General features: G+C 43.6%; 1 protein-coding gene and 1 long non-coding RNA gene across 2 annotated transcripts in view; one reads left to right on the top strand and one right to left on the bottom strand.

Annotated features, from left to right (window-relative positions):
* WNT7B (Wnt family member 7B) overlaps positions 1–18,605 on the top strand; it is a 78,370-nt gene that overhangs the window by 30,362 nt on the left and 29,403 nt on the right. The window contains exon 2 of the mRNA XM_027660808.1: positions 9,106–9,332. Coding sequence (XP_027516609.1) covers positions 9,106–9,332 — 227 coding nt within the window. The remainder of the gene's footprint in view (positions 1–9,105; positions 9,333–18,605) is intronic.
* LOC113955387 overlaps positions 6,545–18,605 on the bottom strand; it is a 103,550-nt gene continuing 91,489 nt past the window's right edge. The window contains exons 12-13 of the long non-coding RNA XR_003530516.1: positions 7,652–7,770; positions 6,545–6,618 (exon numbers count right to left, since the gene is read on the bottom strand). This is a non-coding gene — a long non-coding RNA (uncharacterized LOC113955387). The remainder of the gene's footprint in view (positions 6,619–7,651; positions 7,771–18,605) is intronic.

Raw genomic sequence — 18,605 nt, forward strand, 5'->3', positions numbered from 1 at the left:
TTTCTTCTACAACAAAGATGCTGATTCTTGTTGGCTTTTGGGAGTTGGTTTGTGATGTTTGGATTGTATTATCAGGATCAAGCACCATATGGGTTGGTTATCAGATCCTTCATGAAGCTATAGTTTTCCCAACACCAAACAAAAAACCCCAAAGGGGCGATTTTCTTACTCTTGTGTTTCTGTAAGACAGAAGGAATGCTGTGGATTTTTTTTTTCCTTTTTGGTGACAGGAAGTTTTGAAGCATAACAAACAAGATGCTTAGGAGAGGTCTAAAGCATACTTTAAGACATGGCATTAAGGTATTATTTTAAAATTATTTTTTTTCCTGAAAGCATTCAAAGCATTCTTTTTACTAAATTTACTTAACAAATACATATGTTGTTCACTCAGTGCAACTAGTTTTCCCTTTAAACTAAAGATTTCCAGCATTCTGTAAGCTTTTTTCAGAACACACCAGGAGACAGAATAAAGGCAGTGAGCTTGGACAACACTAGGCACTGCAGGAAGAGCCCTGAGAGGACGGATTCTGAACAGCATGAACTGTGATTTTTTTTTCCCTGGGTGTCTGTGGGGTGGGCTTCCCCACACAGAAAGGCGGTTTGTGTCTCATGGTCAAATTTTCAAAATAAGTGAGAATTCTGTTGACCCTCCAAATGGGTGGCCAGCTCATCACAAAGAATTGTCTGTCAACTGAGTAGATTTGTGACAGGGGTGAGTGGTCCTGCTTACGGACTGAACCCATGACCCCCTAATCCCATCCCATGGGTAGTGCCTGCCAGACTGTTCAATGGTCATTAGACCTGGGTGAACAATTTGGACAAAAAAATGGAGCCATTCTGGGGATTAAAGATCCAAAGAAACCAAAACCCAGCCCTCAAAGTTGCTTTGGGCTTTCAGCTTCCACTCAGTTTTATTTTACAGTGGTGTTTTTCCCATGCTACATGTTTGTTTTGCCATGGCAGTAAACTTTCATCCTGGATCCTACAGCCTATGCTAGCAAAACTGTAGGATATGGCACAAATCCTCTGTGTGTGAGCTAGAGAAACTGGAGTTTAGGGATTCACTTTGATGAAATAACGCACTGGTAATCCAATAAAATCAGGCACTTTGATTTTTACTGGGGATGAAATGCTCAGAAGTTGGATAAAAAAATGTAAACACTGGCTTAACTCTAGAGTTGTTTATCAGATAGAAAATTTCCTGTAGAAGATCTATGAACTACAGAAAATTCAGAAGGATCTGATGATTTGAACTGTTAATATTAACCCCTGGGGCCCCCTGAGTGTACAGAGCGGCCTGGAAATGAAAGAGGGTGACGGCACCTCAGCCTGCAACCGAAAGACACGTTGGCACCAGCACATGGCCTGCCTGACAGCAACACTCCTCTGGCTTTGTCTGGAGACACGAATGACCCAGTGAGGCTGGAAGTGATGCCACCTTATTTCCCTTAATTACAGCAATTCTCCTGTGCAGCTGCTCTAATTGTCTGCAGCACAATGAAACCAAAACGTAACAGTCTAGGATGCTGTTGGTAACTTAAGTTTTTCCTTTATAGAACAGCTAAATGTAGTTCAGATACAAAGGTTGCACTTCTCTATTAATTTGTGTGGCACTCAAGGGTAAAAAGTCAAAAAAATTGGTGGCCCAAGAATGACAGCACTAGGGGGAGAAACTAGAATAAGTATTTGTTAGCAGTGAAGGAAGATTTCTGTGAGTGTGGGGCTGGCAGAAGATGAAGACTTGACTGTGGCTCAGATATAGCTGTTAAGCCAGGCTTAACCTGCCCTGGGTGCTCGCTGGCTCACACTGTGTGTGCCACAGCATCTGCCTATGGACCCTACAGATTGCACATGACTGGAGCTGTTTTGGTACCACCTCTGTGGGCTCAGCTGTGCATCCCAAACAGTCCTTCTCTCTTACCTCTTTAGATCTCTCCACTCTCTGTATTGCGTGGCCATAAAGGGATTTTTTCAAATTATTAGATTCAGAAAGAGAACTGGAGGAAAAAAACATTTCAGACGGCAGTAGGGAGGAGGATCTTCAGTTTGAAGGCAAGAAGCAGCTAAATTGGGGTCAATGTGCCACATAACGAAAAGGCAGGTAATGTGTGTGATTGACAGTGTGTGTGGGACCCTTTGAGAGAAGATTTTAGAGGGAGAAGTATTTCATCCAGCTGCTTTCACAAGCTCATAGCGATTTGCAAAATACCAGGGACACACCCAGCACGGGCCACTGGGATAATAACACAGATGCACAATTTTTATGGCTGCCTACCAAACTTAGAAACTCCCTCTGGAAAAACAACTCAAAATGGCTTTTGCTAATCCTTCTGAACACCTGGAATAAGCTCAATGAGCCAGGGAACTAGAAGAGTTACTGTGTGGTTTCCCAGGGCTCTTACGTCACTCAAAATTAAAATTTTGAAATAAGCAGCTGAAAGAAACCTTGGAAATTCATGGATAGCCCTGTTGGGTGTCACATGGTTTTGTGCCAGCCTTGACAGTTCCGATTATAAAACAGAGACTTTCTGTTTGCAGAAAGCCCACCTGCTGCATACAATAATGTTTTGAATGCTTGGAAATCTGCAGATGAAGTGCATCTTTTATATTCTGCAGTTTCTGGGGGGTTCCCCACTTTTTTTTCCCCACTGGAGGCTTTCTCAGACTGCAGGTATTTTATAGTAATGTCCAACTTCTAGATACAGGCCTGAAGGTCTGATGAGACTGTGACACACTTTCACCAGATCTCACAAATTAAGCAGTCTTGCTAAATTAACAGTCTTGCTAAATCTTGGACTTTGCCTGCAGGACCTCCCCTTTCTCTTCTCCTTTTAACCCGTTCACAAGAGAGGACAGGCTGCCAAACTTTGGACAGAGCCAAAATATGCACTTCAGTTAAGTTTAATTAAGGCTCGAAATTGATAAAATTTGGAAAACTCCCATATCTATGCATATGTCATGTATGATGGAGAAAGTTCATTTGTTCTTATTTGCTATATGAAAAACAACAAAACTGTGGATTTTACCTGGTGAAGTGTGAAATCTTTCTCTCTCCATGATACAGAATTTTTTCTGTGTTTATCTCTTCCAGCCATTTTGATGTTTCAAAGTCACATTTCCCCCCAGGGGAAATCAATACCCCTGATTTGTTACTGCAAGGTAACTCCCCCTGTGGTGGGGTGGTACTCAGTAAACAGCTGTTTCTCCCTGTCAGGTATCAGATGCCTGAATCCTTCTAGTGTTAAAGAAAAGCCTAAATGGGGTGGGAGGCAAACTCCATCCATGCCAAGCGTGGATTGATCACCAGGTGTCTTGGTGTTCAGGAATGGGATTTGCAGGAACTGCTGGGGGACGTTGCTGGTACTTTGCAATGTGCATGTTTGCACAACTGAACTGGCAGGTCCTGCTAACTGTGCTTAGAGAGATATAAGAAAAAAATTGTCTGAAACAGAAGCGTTTCAGCTGGATTTCTAGATCTGATAAAGTTCTGTTCATAAAAGGAATCAAACCATTTTATATTGACACCGTTTTTCACTAGGTTTACTCAGATAAGTTCAATTATGCATTCACCACCCTCATCACCGACAAGACCAAAGCAGGAATATTCCAGCCCTGTGAATTGCCCTGTGCCTGCCAGGAGAAGTGCTGCCTTCCTGCAGCTTCCAACACAGGCCTATTGGTTTTCTCTGGTTTAGCAAACCAAACACTACTTGAAACCCTAATTGCTTTGGAATTGTTATTTCCCACACTTCTGATATTTTAACACTCTATTTTATTTTTATTAATTTTTATATCTGCAAGATGTGTTTTCCACCATGTAACTAGACGCCCCTAGAGTAAAGTGATTGGAGACAAGAAAGAAAAACCTTGTTATACAGTAGGTTGCCATGAAAAATTCCAAATGCCTGCCGGAAGGTGATGAATGTCCACTGTAAATGTAAATTTGCTGCTGTGGTCTTTACAATAGGACACATGAGGCATGTGAGGCTTTTCTGTTCTCCATGAGCCTTTCTTTGGTGAAAAAAAATTGAACGCAGGTAAACTACAGATGTAACAGTCTTCAAGATATCCTGCTATCAAGTGTTGCCTCACTGGCTGATTAATAAAAATTATTGCAGTGGACCAGTCATGCAGCAAACAAGATATAGTCTACTTCAAAGCAGATGGGGGTGTCATTTTTGGGGATAACTCTCAGGAGCCATCATGCCAGAAACACTCCTGAGCCACAGGCACTTTGGCTTTCTCTTGCTCTGGAATGAGCAGTGAGAACTCTCAGAGGCCCTGGCCTGTGCACATCTCGCTGTGAGTCAATGCCCCCCCTCCTCCCTGCTGAAGCCAAATAATTCCCTGCCGGCTTCCCAGCATCCATCCTGTCCCTCCTGGCTGGCTGGGGGCTGAGGCTGTGGATCGATGTTCCCCCATCACTAGGGCATTACAGGGATGGGGGCTTTGCTCCCACTCCTCTCTCAAGCTCTGTCCTTGTGCGAGTCATCCCTCTTCTCACTTATCCCACCACTTTCATTTGTGACCATGCCAACAACCAAAGTACATCACCTATCAGGCATTTTTTTTGGGTCACTTCCTCCAAGAAACCTCTAACTTCCATCTGAAGGGAGCAAACACGTGTCTGCCTGCAGCCCCCAGGTCCAAAGGCTTGGCTGGGAGCTCCAGCAGCAGGGAAAGCACCCCAGGGCTGGACCAGCAGCCTTACTGCATTTCCCTTCCAACAACACACCCACTGAACGAGGAGTTCCCAAAGCCAGGGGTGGAAGACAAAACTGAAAGCCTAAACACGTGCAGATGCCATTCAGAGCCTGGGACGCTCCTGCCAACTTCTGCAACCGATACACGGTCAAAATATTTACTCACGAATTCCTAATGAAGTGCCCCATTTGGTGGGGGTGTCCAGTTTCAGATGTGTCGCAGTGTCACCGCAAAATGCCTCGGTGATTCCTCCTAACAAAGAGCCCCTTGTGCGGGTTTTCTGTCAGGCAGTGGGGCAGGTTTTGGGTGCAGTGCCCGGGTTTGGGCTGCGCAGCTCCGCTGCTGTTCACGGAACCCGTGCGGCTGAACGCTGAAAACAAGCCCTGAACCCCTGCATTCCCTGCTGAAAACAAGCCCTGAATCCCTGCATTCCCTGCTGAAAACAAGCCCTGAACCCCTGCATTCCCTGCTGAAAACAAGCCCTGAATCCCTGCGTTTCCCGCTGAAAATAAGCCTTGAATCCCTGTATTCCCTGCTGAAAACAAGCCCTGGCAGCAGCAGCTCCAGGTGAACACGGGCAGCAGGGCGATGAGCTTTCTGTGGGTGAAGTTGCAAGGACATAATAACACTTGAAATCACTGAAATAAGTCATGCTCAAGTTCAGTGAATGCTTACATTTGCAAATATAAAATTGAGACTCAAGAAAGCAAACTATGAATGAAGAGTACATTTCTCTTCCAACCAGCAGTATTGAATTATATTTTACATTCTTAAAACTCACATGATTTTAGGCCTTAGTGTTTAATTCCGAAGTGTTTCAAAGACCTTTACTTTCATGAGTTGCTTGAAATATATAATAATTTTCACTTCGCTGCGTGAAAAGGGAAGCTGGACTTGTTTAGGTCCTGGAGGGAAGGTACAGCCTTCCTTCCTATAACAGGAAATATATTTTGAGGGAGAATTTTCTTTTTTAGTGACAGGATTTGTCTGTGTTTGCACAAGTAAACAAGCGTTATTTCAGAAAATAAGCTGGAACTTGTTTCCCACTGCCACAAACTTCTGCTTGCTGTGACAGTTCTGGTTATTCATTCAAAGGATGAAAAACTTGATGTTGCAGGGTCCTGATGCAGAAACCAGGCCTTCCAAAACCTTGTTCCTCAGGTTTGGTTTGAGGGAAGTTTGAACTGCAGGGTTCTATCCAAGCCCAGATCTCTGTTTGGTTCTTTTTTTTTTTTTTTTTAAATTTGGGTGTAACTCTGTTTATAACCATTGCTCAATTCCAGTGCTGGTGTTTCCCTTGGATTGATGACAAAGGGACGGAGAAAGGTGCCGCCTCTGCATGTGCCAGACACTCAGGGCAGTTCCTTGGGAGCTGTGACATTCCTGCAGCAGCTCTGCCGAGCTGGATAAGCCTCGTGGATGGGGTTGGATGGGATAACCCACGGGGGTGATCCCAGAGCAGCCTGTGGGGCTGCCGTGCTGTGGGGTGGTCACAGTCCCTGGAAAAGGCCCCAGGAACCCTCACACTCAGGAGTTTGGGGTGATAAGAATCAAGGAATTTTGCACCACAGAGAAAGATTAGATGGAAGAAGATGCCAAAATGTGGCATGGGGGTGAAACACTCTCCATTTGGTAAAAAAAATCCTGTGTCCTCCAACCTGCCGAGGGGCAGGGGCACAGCACAGCCCTCGAGCCTGTGACGGAGGCACACACCGAGGGACGCCGCAAGAACAGGGCAGAGGAAGCTTGAAATGCTGCTGGGTGCATTTCTTTAATATAAATAAAGTTTTCCAAAACCTCAGTGTCATGATTCAGCTTTTTTTTTGGCACTGAAATGGTAGTAATAATTTAAAAGTAGGCTAAACAAGTCTGAGGGAATATGCTGGTAAGTTCAGGCCGGAGAGGGGGAAGTTCCTGGAAGTAATAATAGAAAAACTAAGACCCTCCACCCCCAATAATTGCAGTTTAATTGTTTTAATGCACTTTACAAACACATAATAATTACAATATCCTCACAATACCTTCTGGGGCAGATATGATCATGCTTATTTTCTGGATGAATAAACTGACCCACTGTATTGAAATACTTTGACCAAGGCCTGCTCCAAAAACAATGGGAGACCAAAGAATACACTCTTTAACCTAATTATGAGAGAGTAGTGATGTGTATGGAGGAAGCAACTAAACTGAAAATTATACATGGGTTAGATGCTGTGGCCAACTTTTTCTTGCTTTCTTTTGTTTTGAAAGTCATAAGGTTTTGCTGCTCAACTAACTTGAGGTAATAGTGGAAACTGTGGAGGCTCACCAGTTTGAAAAAATTATGTCAGGAAGTTCTCATTGTTTTTATCAGTTTTTAGTGTTTTAAAAATATTTATATGACACATACAAACAATTTTTATATATCATTTTTGCCAGTAAATTGATGGCATAGCCTCAGTAAGTCGAGGACTGTCAGATAAAGACCATAAAGGTCATAAGCCATTGCACAGAGAATCTTATCTCTACATCCAACTCATAATATTTTTTTTAAGATTATCATATCTCTTGGGAAGTCCTGACTTGAAGACATCATAATTTAGATATTTTATTCATTTTTTTTAAAGTGGAGAAACACTTTTTGCCAGAAACAAAACCTTAGCTCAAAACCTGCATGAATCTGGGGGACTCTCTGGTTCCAGTTGATGCTCCTATTGTTGCTCAGTACCCACAGGAACATGGGTTAAAGCTACAGGTCTGAGTGCTCCTGCTCCAAACACTGCAAGTGGTCAGAGCTGCAAACTGCATTTTGTTCCCATTTTTGTTTAATAGGCAGCACCACAGAGATGCTCTGGGTTTGTGATAGCTTGGCTACATATCTCTAACCCCCCTGCAAGCCAGAAATAAAAAAAACCACAACTGGTGCATTTCTCATGGATTGTTAACTTTGGAAAAGATGCACAAATACCTGTTAAAGGCAGGATGAGTCAGGATGGAATTTCCATTCCACAGTAATAGCAATATTTCATCTTGCCCGGGGAAGAGTTCTCCATTTCACCCTTTTTGCTCTGGCTTTGCTGTAGTTCACTGAAATGACAAAATGCAATGCTCTGATTTCATTGAAATACAGCATTGATGTAATTTTGCAGTTACCTTTGTGATGAAGTTGATAAATTCCGATGAAATCCTTTAATTTTGCTTAGCCAGCATTTTCCAAAAGGAGCCTTTCCAGTGGGAAGTTTTTAACACTGAGAAGAAAGGCTTAGGCTGGTGTTCAAAATGGAAAGGAAGACACTGGGGAGGTTGATCTGTGTCCTGTCACTGCCCTGTTTAGGTATGGTGACTGTTACTGTGGAACTCCACTCAAAGCCAGGCTGCTGCAGCATGATCTGGCACTACAGAGGCTTCTGGTGGGAAAAGGAAATGACCCAGATGATCCAATACCGAGCTAAAGAGGGGACAGGGTTTGTGGAGGTACTTCCTTGCAAGTGCAGGAGGCAGTGACACTCAGCACCCTGGTTTGCCACCAAAGACAGCAGGGCAGGGCCTTTTCCAGGCCCTTCTGTGCCATTGCTGACTTGTCCAGACCCAGTTCAAGCATCTCCACGTGGGCCTGGCAGGAACCTGGGAGATGTGACCCGAGGTGCATCTGTGTTGTCTTATTTTTTTCCCCAAATATTACCATTTAAAATGTAGCCTGTAAAGATGTTGAAAAATGAGCCAGTAAAGATGTTGAAAAGTGAGCTGAAAAATGAAAAATAAACATGCTAAAGTGAAAACATATGGCAGGTGCAAGTTACATGCAAACCTTATAATGAATTCTGAAAATATACTTGAAGAATGAGATCTGCAAATGATTCTAGTCTGGATGGCACATATTAATGATCACTCCTATGTGCACCATGATGTTTGCCAGACCTAGAAGCACAGTTATGCTGGTGAACTTCATTAATCATTCAATAACCTGAGTGTAATAATGGGCAAGAGGGTTGGTAGTTTCAAGCATTCTCTAAATTGTGCTTAACAGTTTCAAATGAGGGATGGATGAACTGGCTGCAGTAACTGAAACACTAAGTCTGAATCTACATTCAAAGCAGACATGAGTTTCAGAGATTTGTGAATGATCAATTATCACTATTTTTTGTTTTTAAATAAGTCTTGCTTTCCACATCTCACGAGCTGATGGCTCTGGAAGCAAAAGTGCCAAAATTCCATTTGTTCGTTTTTTCTGGCACAAATCTGATCAGGAATTACCTCAAAATTTCCAGCCTCTTTTACTAGACCAGAGACACTGGGATAAGCTGGCACAAAGAACCCACCCTCCTTTTGCCCAGCGCCTTGCCAGCCACGCGGCAGCACGCGGCAGATCCAACCAGCCTCCTCAACCTGGTTACAACGTGCCTTTCTGCTTTTTCTCCCCAGAGCTTTGTCGTCCGTGGTGGCTTTAGGAGCCAACATAATCTGCAACAAGATCCCCGGGCTGGCCCCCCGGCAGCGTGCGATCTGCCAGAGCCGCCCCGATGCCATCATCGTGATCGGGGAGGGGGCGCAGATGGGCATCAATGAGTGCCAGTACCAGTTCCGCTACGGCCGCTGGAACTGCTCTGCCCTGGGAGAGAAAACGGTCTTTGGACAAGAGCTCCGAGTAGGTAAGGGTGTCTCTTGTGTGGTGCCGCAGGGATGGGCTCGTGGGGGCCGGTTTTTGCTTTTCCCTTTCTTGCCGCGCCCCCGCAAAGGTTCATAACCCTCCGTGATCTGCCCAGAAAAGTAACTGGCAAGAGACAGGAAATCTCTAGGGATCCAGAGATGAAGTCACTCCTATCTGTGCAACTTCATACCCAGTGCTGGCCCAGGTGCCTGCACAGCCATCCATCAAGGCTGTGAAAAAATAGTTCCAAATGTTGTCTTGTTAGAGGTTGCCATGATAACTGTGGTGCGTAATATGGCCAATCAAAAGTGAACTAAAATCAGCTCAGAAAAATCCCTCTGCAGACTTCTCAAAAGCTTAAGAAATGGGAAGGTCCCAAATAATTGCTGGAAGTACTGTGCATAAGGCACTGGCCTTCCAATATGTGGCAGTGATACATTTTAGTGTTGTTCTCATACTGGAAAGAAAATACTGCATGTGATTTGAGGCAGGAAACCTATTCAAAGAAAATAATACAGGATCTTGGCCTGACAAGCTGTTAGCTGGCAGAAGTTAAATCAATCACTTTCCATTTACCCTATGTCTGATATTATTTCAGAGGGGAGATCATGTATATTTTTTCCAGCACTGAGATCATTACTTTCCTCATCACTCAGCTGGGTATCCTCAGCCTATTCCTGACCTTTTCTCTCTGCCCCAAGGGCTGCCCACTCCCCAACCCCCCTGTGTCTGCAGCTCTGTGTTGTGGTGTGTGGCTCTCATGGGGCACTCGCTGTGATACTGTCCAGCTCCTCAGCAGGGTTGTAGCCTCTTCTTCTTGTGTCCCATTTTGATTTGGGTGACAATCCTCTAATTCAATGGTTCAGGTGAGTCTTGTGCCTCCAGCACAACTGAGTGTGGTCAGACACAAGATCTCATTGAAACTGCACAAAAAAAAAAGGCAAAACATTTCATCTGAGCAAAGAGGAATCGACTTACACGGTGCTCTGGCTGTCAGAGATCAAGGCTTTGGGTTTTTCCCTGACACCCTTGTGAAATGAAGGCCAAAAGCTGAGGCACACCACAGTCCGTGAGGGAACTGAATATTTTTTCAAAGAACATGCAAGTCGGAGAATCTTGCAGAGGTCTGGGTGTTTTAAGGGCACAGTGGCCCAGCTGTAAATTGTTGTGATGGAATAAATCCATTGGTATCAGGGGAATGGACTCACACTGGCAGGGAAACTGTCATATTCTGTGACCATTACTCCACACCAGATCACAGAAGTGGAGAGGGCTAAAACTAATGATGAAAAGAATTGGTAAAGCAAATCAATGGCAAAAGTCTGAACTTTTTGAACTGCAGAAGAAGGCTTGGTAGTTTTGATGTTGAAAAGCTGGTGGTGAGGAATTTGCTCATCAGTGTGTCTCTTCCCACAGGTGTCCTAAGATAATTTCTAATTCTGTTTAGATAATACTTTTTGCCTAACTTTTATTTCTGAAAGAGTATAAGTGGAAGGCTTTAAACATTCTCAAGACACCACATACAGGAAATAACCTAATATTTGACTTCTACCTTCAACTTTGAAGGTGAACCAGAAAAAATTCTAGTCACTTGTCTTGACTATTAGAAGCACAGGTCTGGTCCTCCTTGGTTGGTATTACATTTGTTTGCCTCCAGCTGATGTCCAAAATCATGCTGCTGCCAGAAAACACAGAGCTGCCAAGCAGGGCCCTGTTGTACGTGTGCATGTTTGTGTTTTCACCTGCCAGAGCCTGCAGGTGTGCTCTGACCTTGGGCAAGGCAGGGATCTTAACTTCTGTGAGAGCCCTCAGGGGGCACACTCTGGAGGGTTGTACCAGAGTTGGTGCCATCACTGAGCTTCCATTTCTGCTCTCCTTCCTCTTCAAGCTGAAGAAGTGGTGCCTCCTCAGCTCCACTCAGCTCGTGGGTGATAATCCTCTTCACCACAGTCCTTTTGTTCTCAGAAACCTCGGAGTGCAGTCCAAATGCCTGAAGAGGACTACAAATTGTGCTTTTGTTTTTATTCTGAATGTTTCCATACAAAATAAGAGCTAGAAGGAACAAAAACTATTTGGCATCAGGATGGGCCAGCGATCAGGTTGGTCAGGCTGTACCAAGTTTGAAAAAAATAGGGTTTTCTTGAGCCACTGTTCAAGCCATATTTACCAAAATGTTCACCAGATTCTTGACCTCTTCACCAAACCTGGGTGGTTTTTTTGCAGCTCTGAAAGGCCTGATGTGGAACCTGGTGGGTTCTTTTATGGCTTAACCCAAACACAGACAAAACTTGGCAGTTGCAGCTGAGTTCTGCTTTGACATTTGTTGGGTGTGAAACCACACAGACTCCACCGGATGGAGAAGGTTTACATGACCCCTTCCAGCCGAGCCAGATGGGTTCCATGTAGGTCTATAAAGGATCCCATAATTCACATGTCTTTATTTTTTTATTAGCAGAGTAGCACCCAGAGATGATGAGGTCAGTATCTAGGAAAAGGGCAGGGTTTAGGAAGTGGTGTTATTACACTAGCAAGGGGGAAAACGGTAAAAGAGGGACAAAGGTTTAAAAACCCAGCACTTAAGGGTGCAAAACACTTGTAAGCATGAATAAGCACGAATATTCACATGTGTAACAAAACACATCTGTGTCTGACACATGCAGAAACACTAAACCAGCCATTTGGTTCTGCCTGAACAGACTGAAGAAAGGATTAAGACTAAAAAAGACAAGCATATTTTTCACTTCATCCCAAAGGAAAGCTTTGTCCCAGAACCACTTAGGGAGATGAACATTTGAGTTATTCAGGGTGGAGAGGGCGAGTAAGCCATGATAACATGGTATTAATTGCTCTCTAGCTGTATGGGAGAGAGAGGAGCTACTCTTTAGCCACTAGGACAAGACTCTCCCACCATCACTGACAAGTGCAGAATTGGTTATTCTAATTTGTATCTTGATGCAACACTTCCCCTTCAAAATTCAAAGCAAACCCCCAGACTGACCCACCGTGAGGTTTCTCCAGCAGATGTGCCTCTGTTGCTACCACCACCTCTCAGGGGCCATTAACTCAGAACATCTTCCAGCCACAACCAAGCAGCAGCTGGAAGGCACAACAGAGGGACAGACGTCCCCCCTCCTGGGGATCCTGCTGTGCCAGAGGGAGTCCTCAGTTTGTCAGCTCAGCTGGATGGGTGATGATGAGCTATTGATTCAAAGAGGTACTCCAGTGAGTGAGGGCTGTACCACCAATACATGGAATCTGTATTAAAAACACTTGAGATAGTCCAGAGGACAGAATAACAACTGTAGAAATAATGTTAGGCGTGGGGCATTCATGTTGGTGTGAAAGATTTATTGCAGCTAGAGATAAAAAACGACAGAGAAATCTAAATTAGTAGCATGAACAAAGGCCGCAGCATGGGATGAATTAGTCAAGCACTGTATAGAGCTTATTTTGGTACATTTATAGCTGGGAACTTTTCCACAGTCATGCCATCCCCAAAGCAAGTCAGCCCTGAGCTCACTTCACTCATCCTGTCCCTGTACATGTGTGTGTCACCTTCCTGCGCTCATCCCTAGCTCTCGTGCCAGCTTCTCACATCGTCTTCTGCACTCTCCACTCATTCCTCTTCCTTTAAGCCTCTTCAGCAAATTACCTCTTTAAAGATTACCTCTTTAACAGATGGATTCAAACATTGACTGGTTAATGATATATCATCAGCGTTGAAAGATAATTGCCTTCTAACATTTTGAAGGCAAGGCCCCTGATCTGGATGGGTAAAGCCTCTGGTCTCATCAGGTTATTGATGCAGAGGAGCTGCAGCACTGGGGACCAGTCTCTATTCCCCCAAAGGATGGGCAGAGCAACCTGTCACAGACACCTCTGAAAGCTGGAAGCAAAGAACTTCATGCAAAAAGAGCAGGCAGTGCAGGCTCTGGAGTGTGGAGTCCGAATCAATAATAGAAATGAAACCTGCTGTTGGTCTTTGGCAGTGGATTATTCTGGCTAATTATTTGTGCATTTACCATTTCCACTGCAATTCTCCAAATTCTAGGTCTTATAAACAGACAGTTGTTACCAGTGCTAAATCCAGGTGTTTTGAAAAATGTATCTGTCAATATATCAGAAGTGATCTGTAGCTGTCTCCTCTCTCAGACTCATGATGTGGAAAATGGCCATGACTTAGCAGTGTGTGGCTGTGTCATTAATGCCATGATTTGGCAAATCATTGAACTGGACACCTGACAGGGATATACCAAGAAACAGGCCAAAGCCAAGGGATTTTGGAAGTTGGGGTTGGTTTTTTTTTCTCTTTTTTTATCTCTGACCTTTTGTGTGGGTTTTCTGCAGTTTTCTGGTGTGTTGAAAGGAAGCATCTGAAGTTACAGCCCTGCTTGCCATGGGGGTTTAGGAAAGGAACATCTTAAGAAGCTTCCTGTCACCTCCCATTGGCTCAACTTTTGATCCACTCTCCTGGCAGAAAAGGGGAAGGATGAGAGAAAACACCTTCAGTTTTAGAGACTAACAAAATCTGAGCATGGATTTTATTAACTGAAGAGGACTTCACAAGTTATTTTGAGAAGCACAATCAGAATATAAAGTTGAATGTCAAGGTCCCACACAAGCATGCACTCGAATACACACACAGACACCTCCAGTTTCCAACAGAGCACTAGGAAAGGGAGGGGGACAACTTCTGAAGGCAAGATACTCATAAAAAACAGTGATTCTTTCTCTATTTGCACTGGAAACAGGTAACATTGTAAGTCCACTCTGGATCCCAGCCTTTTAGCTGCAGGTCTGAAAGAACATGGGAATTGGGCATGGGAGATGTGTAAGTGATGGCATCATGGACAAATGGTTGGCATCTTATCAGACATGCTGAGGGGGTGTCAGTCAGTAAATTATTCCTGGTTCAGGCCATATATAGGCTTAATTAAATCTGGATTCCACATATGAATCCAGTCATTTTTATTCTGGGCTGTGATGATGGTTTAACCGAGATGCCAAATGTTCATAAAAACTTCCTACCAAAAATGGGAGGAGTAGAGAGGCTCATTATTCTCCAAAAATGGAAATTCATGTCCAGGCAGATAGATTAATCCAGCACAGTAGTGTCTAGTGTGGTATGAGTTGGCCAGCTTGGAAAGCTTGACTTTCAGTGCGAGCAGAAAACTTCCAATACATGAAGACAGGCGGCATTCCTAGGAATGCTTTACAACCATAGTGTGCTTTAATGCTATCAGCAAATCAATAAAGGGAACCATAAATGAATCCAGACAGCTTGCTAAAGTAAGTACATTTCTAGCTCACTTTTTGCCTTTCTTTCCTCTTGCCATTTCTTTCTCTACTACTTTATGTTCTCATTTTCTATTTTTCTTAAATCAACTTATGTTGTTTGCTAAATATTTGTTAATGCTTAGCAATATTGATATATCAGGTTGACTGTATGTTTATTATTCTAACATCTGTGTATTTATTATGGGAAAATCTATCTTTACGGACTTGTGCTATATCCAATAAAAACAATATGAGGGAAAGAAAGGAATTGTACAGCTGGAAACGATTTGGAGGGGAAAATGAGTTGGAATTAGATTATTTTAAATATGATACAGAGCAGGGTACACACTTCACCGACGGAAAGGCAGTAATTATCTTTGTCATAGCAGTAGGTGCTATGATTGGTTTAGGCATTTGTCAGCCATTGGGAACCTCAATTGCACAGTGGCTTTTGGACCTAATGTGGAAAAATTTCGGGGGTTTTGTTGTTGTATAGCATGGTCCCAGACAACAACGTCTGTCCTTTGAGCGTTAAAGCAACTGATCAGAAAGAAATTTGTTTTCAGTAATTTGAACTGGATGTTGGGCGCTAGAATTGGGTAAAAAACCTTCCAGTATGAGGGATGGCTTCGCAGGGCATGGCATCAGCTTCCAGCTCCTACTGCAGCGGGCTGTCTGGGATTCCAGGAGAGAGGGGCACAGGATGCATTCAATCAGCTGAAATCTGTCCTAGGACTGTGGGCAGCTCCAGGACACAATACAGGACCAATAAAACCCCTGTCTCTATTGCTCACACAGCAACCTGGAGTGACTGCAGATGCCATCTCCCAAAATGCCATGTGGAGTCATTGCATTTGCAAGTGTGATTTAGTAAACTATAAATACCATGGCAAATTTAATGATCTGTGGCTTATGCAAGGACAACCCTTAACAGAAGCACAGTGGTGCATAACAAGATGTATTTCTTGGTTATTTACAGAGGGAGAGTTTTCTCATTACAGGTCTGAATGAAAAAAAAAAAAAAGATGTGCATAATGAACTACCACCCCCATATCCCTGAGTAACTGGCCAGCAGGCAGAGACAGGAGGTAAAGAGTAAAAAAACCCAAAATCTGAGGCCATCCTCAGGAAAGATTTACCACACTGCAAACAGTCACTGCAAAGCCTCCTCTTAAAACGCCTCAAACAGCGCCTCTATTTTCACAACTGATATGTTGTTGCTGGAAGGAGAAACAAAAATATCCTTAACCTTAAGGCTATCCAGTCTATTTGTTCTGGCTCTTTGGCTCTGTGTGGCTGCCCCGGGGCCGTGGGGATGTCCGTGCCCGTCCCACGAGCTGCCCTACAAGGGCAGGAAGGCCTGGCTGGGGCAGAGCTGGGCTGTCCCCCCACAGCCCGGGGCACCAGTGACCCCAGGGGCAGGGAGGGAGCACCCCCAGGCAGCCAGGCTGCCCCAGCAGAGCAGTGCTGCCCGTGCCCTGCAGCTCAGCTGAACCTCAGCAGCGGGAAGGAGAGTGTGATGATCCGGGAGCTCCAGGGCAGAGTGTGTGACAGGGCATTTCAGTTTGCATTATCATCTTCGCAGGAAATGGAGGAGCTGATCCAAACACTTCATACTTTCTGACTGCACAGGGGTGGATAAGGTTTTTGCTATCACAAGTAGCAAAGCAAGACAGTAACCCAAACCAGAATAAGAAAATAAACCTCCCAGCTGGCGGTAGCTGACGTTGTGAAGGAGTGGTAAAAAAGTTATGAAGCAACTAATGTGCTAAGAATTTATATTATTTTAACCGAGGAAGAGTGGTAGGTTCAGTCTCTTCTACATTTCTGTGACTTGGAGGTTTTTAGAACAAGAAAAATATCTTTCTATTCTAAGGAAGTACTGTTGTATTAAAGAAACATCCTATTGTGAGAGGATGGAGGATTCCCAGCTTAGTGAATCAATTTGAACGTTTGTGGGAGATAATTTCTCTGTGCTTTAAGAATTTCTGAGATGCCACAACCTCATAATGATTTGGTGAGGCTTTAGTAATGTTTTCAAAACACACTGTAAACCAGAGATGAAAAGATAAACATAAATGGACACTACCACTTGTAAATTATGAGCTGACAGTAATAACTTTCATTTGACTTTACTAGAAAAAATGTCAGTTTGCTACATTAATTTTATTATCTCTATTTCTTTGTCTCCCTATAAAAGAAATCTCTATAATATATAACTGTAGCATATAATAATTTCTAGTATATAATATTTTCTAGCTATTAATAGATAGATTTTTATACATCCCAATTTATCTTCTCCACTCCCCAGTCTTTTTGTAAGGTTTTACTGTCTGGTTCAAGTGTAGCTCAGTTGTGTTTTCTTTTCCCTCCAGGGTCATGAGTTTGAAGAAAAGCGTAAATTCTTTTAAATTCAAATATTCTTGTTGCCATTTAAATATCTACCTATTTGGCAGCAGACTTGCTTCAAAAGGCAGATGTCCTTATTCCAAACATAGCACTAACATGGTAATACAATTACTTGGTGAACTCTGTGTGGCTTGCAGCTGGATGAGAAATGGTGGATATCGACCTGAATGAAATCTGGAATTTCCATTCTAGGGAAAGGGCCAACTTTTAAAACTTCTGTTTCATTCCATTTGTACATATAAAAATGGAGATTTTTCTTGGAACAGGTGCTTTTCTGTAGTTATTTTCAAACTTAAATACACTGATAAAGCCGGCTCTGAGCAGCTCCATTTTGGTTCTCAGTGCAGCTAACTGTAAATTTGTGAAGTGCACTGATGTAAGTGGATGCAGAGAACTGTCCCTGGGCACAGCCAGGTGTCTGGATCTCAGGAGCTCTGCTCTCCCATCTCCCAGGGGGATTCTGAGCTGAATGGCTCCATAACACACTGCATAGCTTGGTAAGAGACATCACAGACCACGACACACTGTCTGCCTGTGCCCCTAAACCCCAGGGCCTCCCAAAAAACTGCCTGACGTGGGATGGGCTTTGGAACGTCGTTTCCACGATTCAAAGCTAAATGGACCTTTTTCTACTGTATGTAATAACTCCATTTAAGTGTCAGTATGGAAAAGAACCCTTTTGTTTTGTTTTGAGAGGGGTGGGTAGCTACAGTTTTTGGCATTCTGTGATCACCCTGATGTACACGTGCTTACCTGCCCCTTTTAGGTACAGGTGTTTGTCATGGGGCCCTACAGGCACAGTCTGTGATGACCTGCAACTCTGACCTGCTTGGCACTGGCCACAACAAAAGTCCTCCTTTCCTCTTGCTTTTAACTTTGCCTTTAGCTACTCAGGAAAACATTTTCCATATTGCTTTTCTGGTCTGCCTTGGCATGAGTGAGTCAGAGGTCCTGTGGAAAAGATAGCATGCAAATTCTAGGCTACTATTTTTTGAATACTCTACTGAAATTTGGACACAGGGATAACTTTGCATAGCAACTTTAAGTTTGGCATTTCCTTACTTCCAAGTGCTTCCAAGGAACATTAATGCTCATTCAGTGCCACTTTTTTTCATGTCACTTTGTAATAAAATTGCTGGGTACAAATGATCCATAGCAGGCTGACTCATTAGTTACTTCACCATCTCAGTCCTATTGGGCAATGACTTACAATGTAATGCATGCTTAGAACAGGAAAGCAAATAACATTTAAAGTCACATAAAGTGGGGCTGGCCTTCACCCAGAATGACAGGAGCCAAATTCTGGTCCTATTACTGTTGGAGAAATTTTGCCACTGGTTTCACCAGAGCCAATAAAAAGCCTCCTGGCTTTTGGTTACAAGCAGAAGTCGAAAGCAAAGCTGAATTTCATAGCAGGGACTCAGCTAAAACACAATTAATTAATTGGCAATCAACTATACAACATCTGACTTTTTAAGTGCAGGGCAACTTGGCAAACAGGCAGGTGCTGCCAGCCCTTGCCACTGCAGGGGCAGTTCTTTGTGGAGGATGACAGGTAGTGCAGCCAACCTGGAGATCCTGCAGCAAC

Source organism: Corapipo altera, unplaced genomic scaffold (genome assembly GCF_003945725.1).
Source record: "Corapipo altera isolate COAL_440 unplaced genomic scaffold, ASM394572v1 239, whole genome shotgun sequence".
Lineage (NCBI taxonomy): Eukaryota > Metazoa > Chordata > Aves > Passeriformes > Pipridae > Corapipo > Corapipo altera.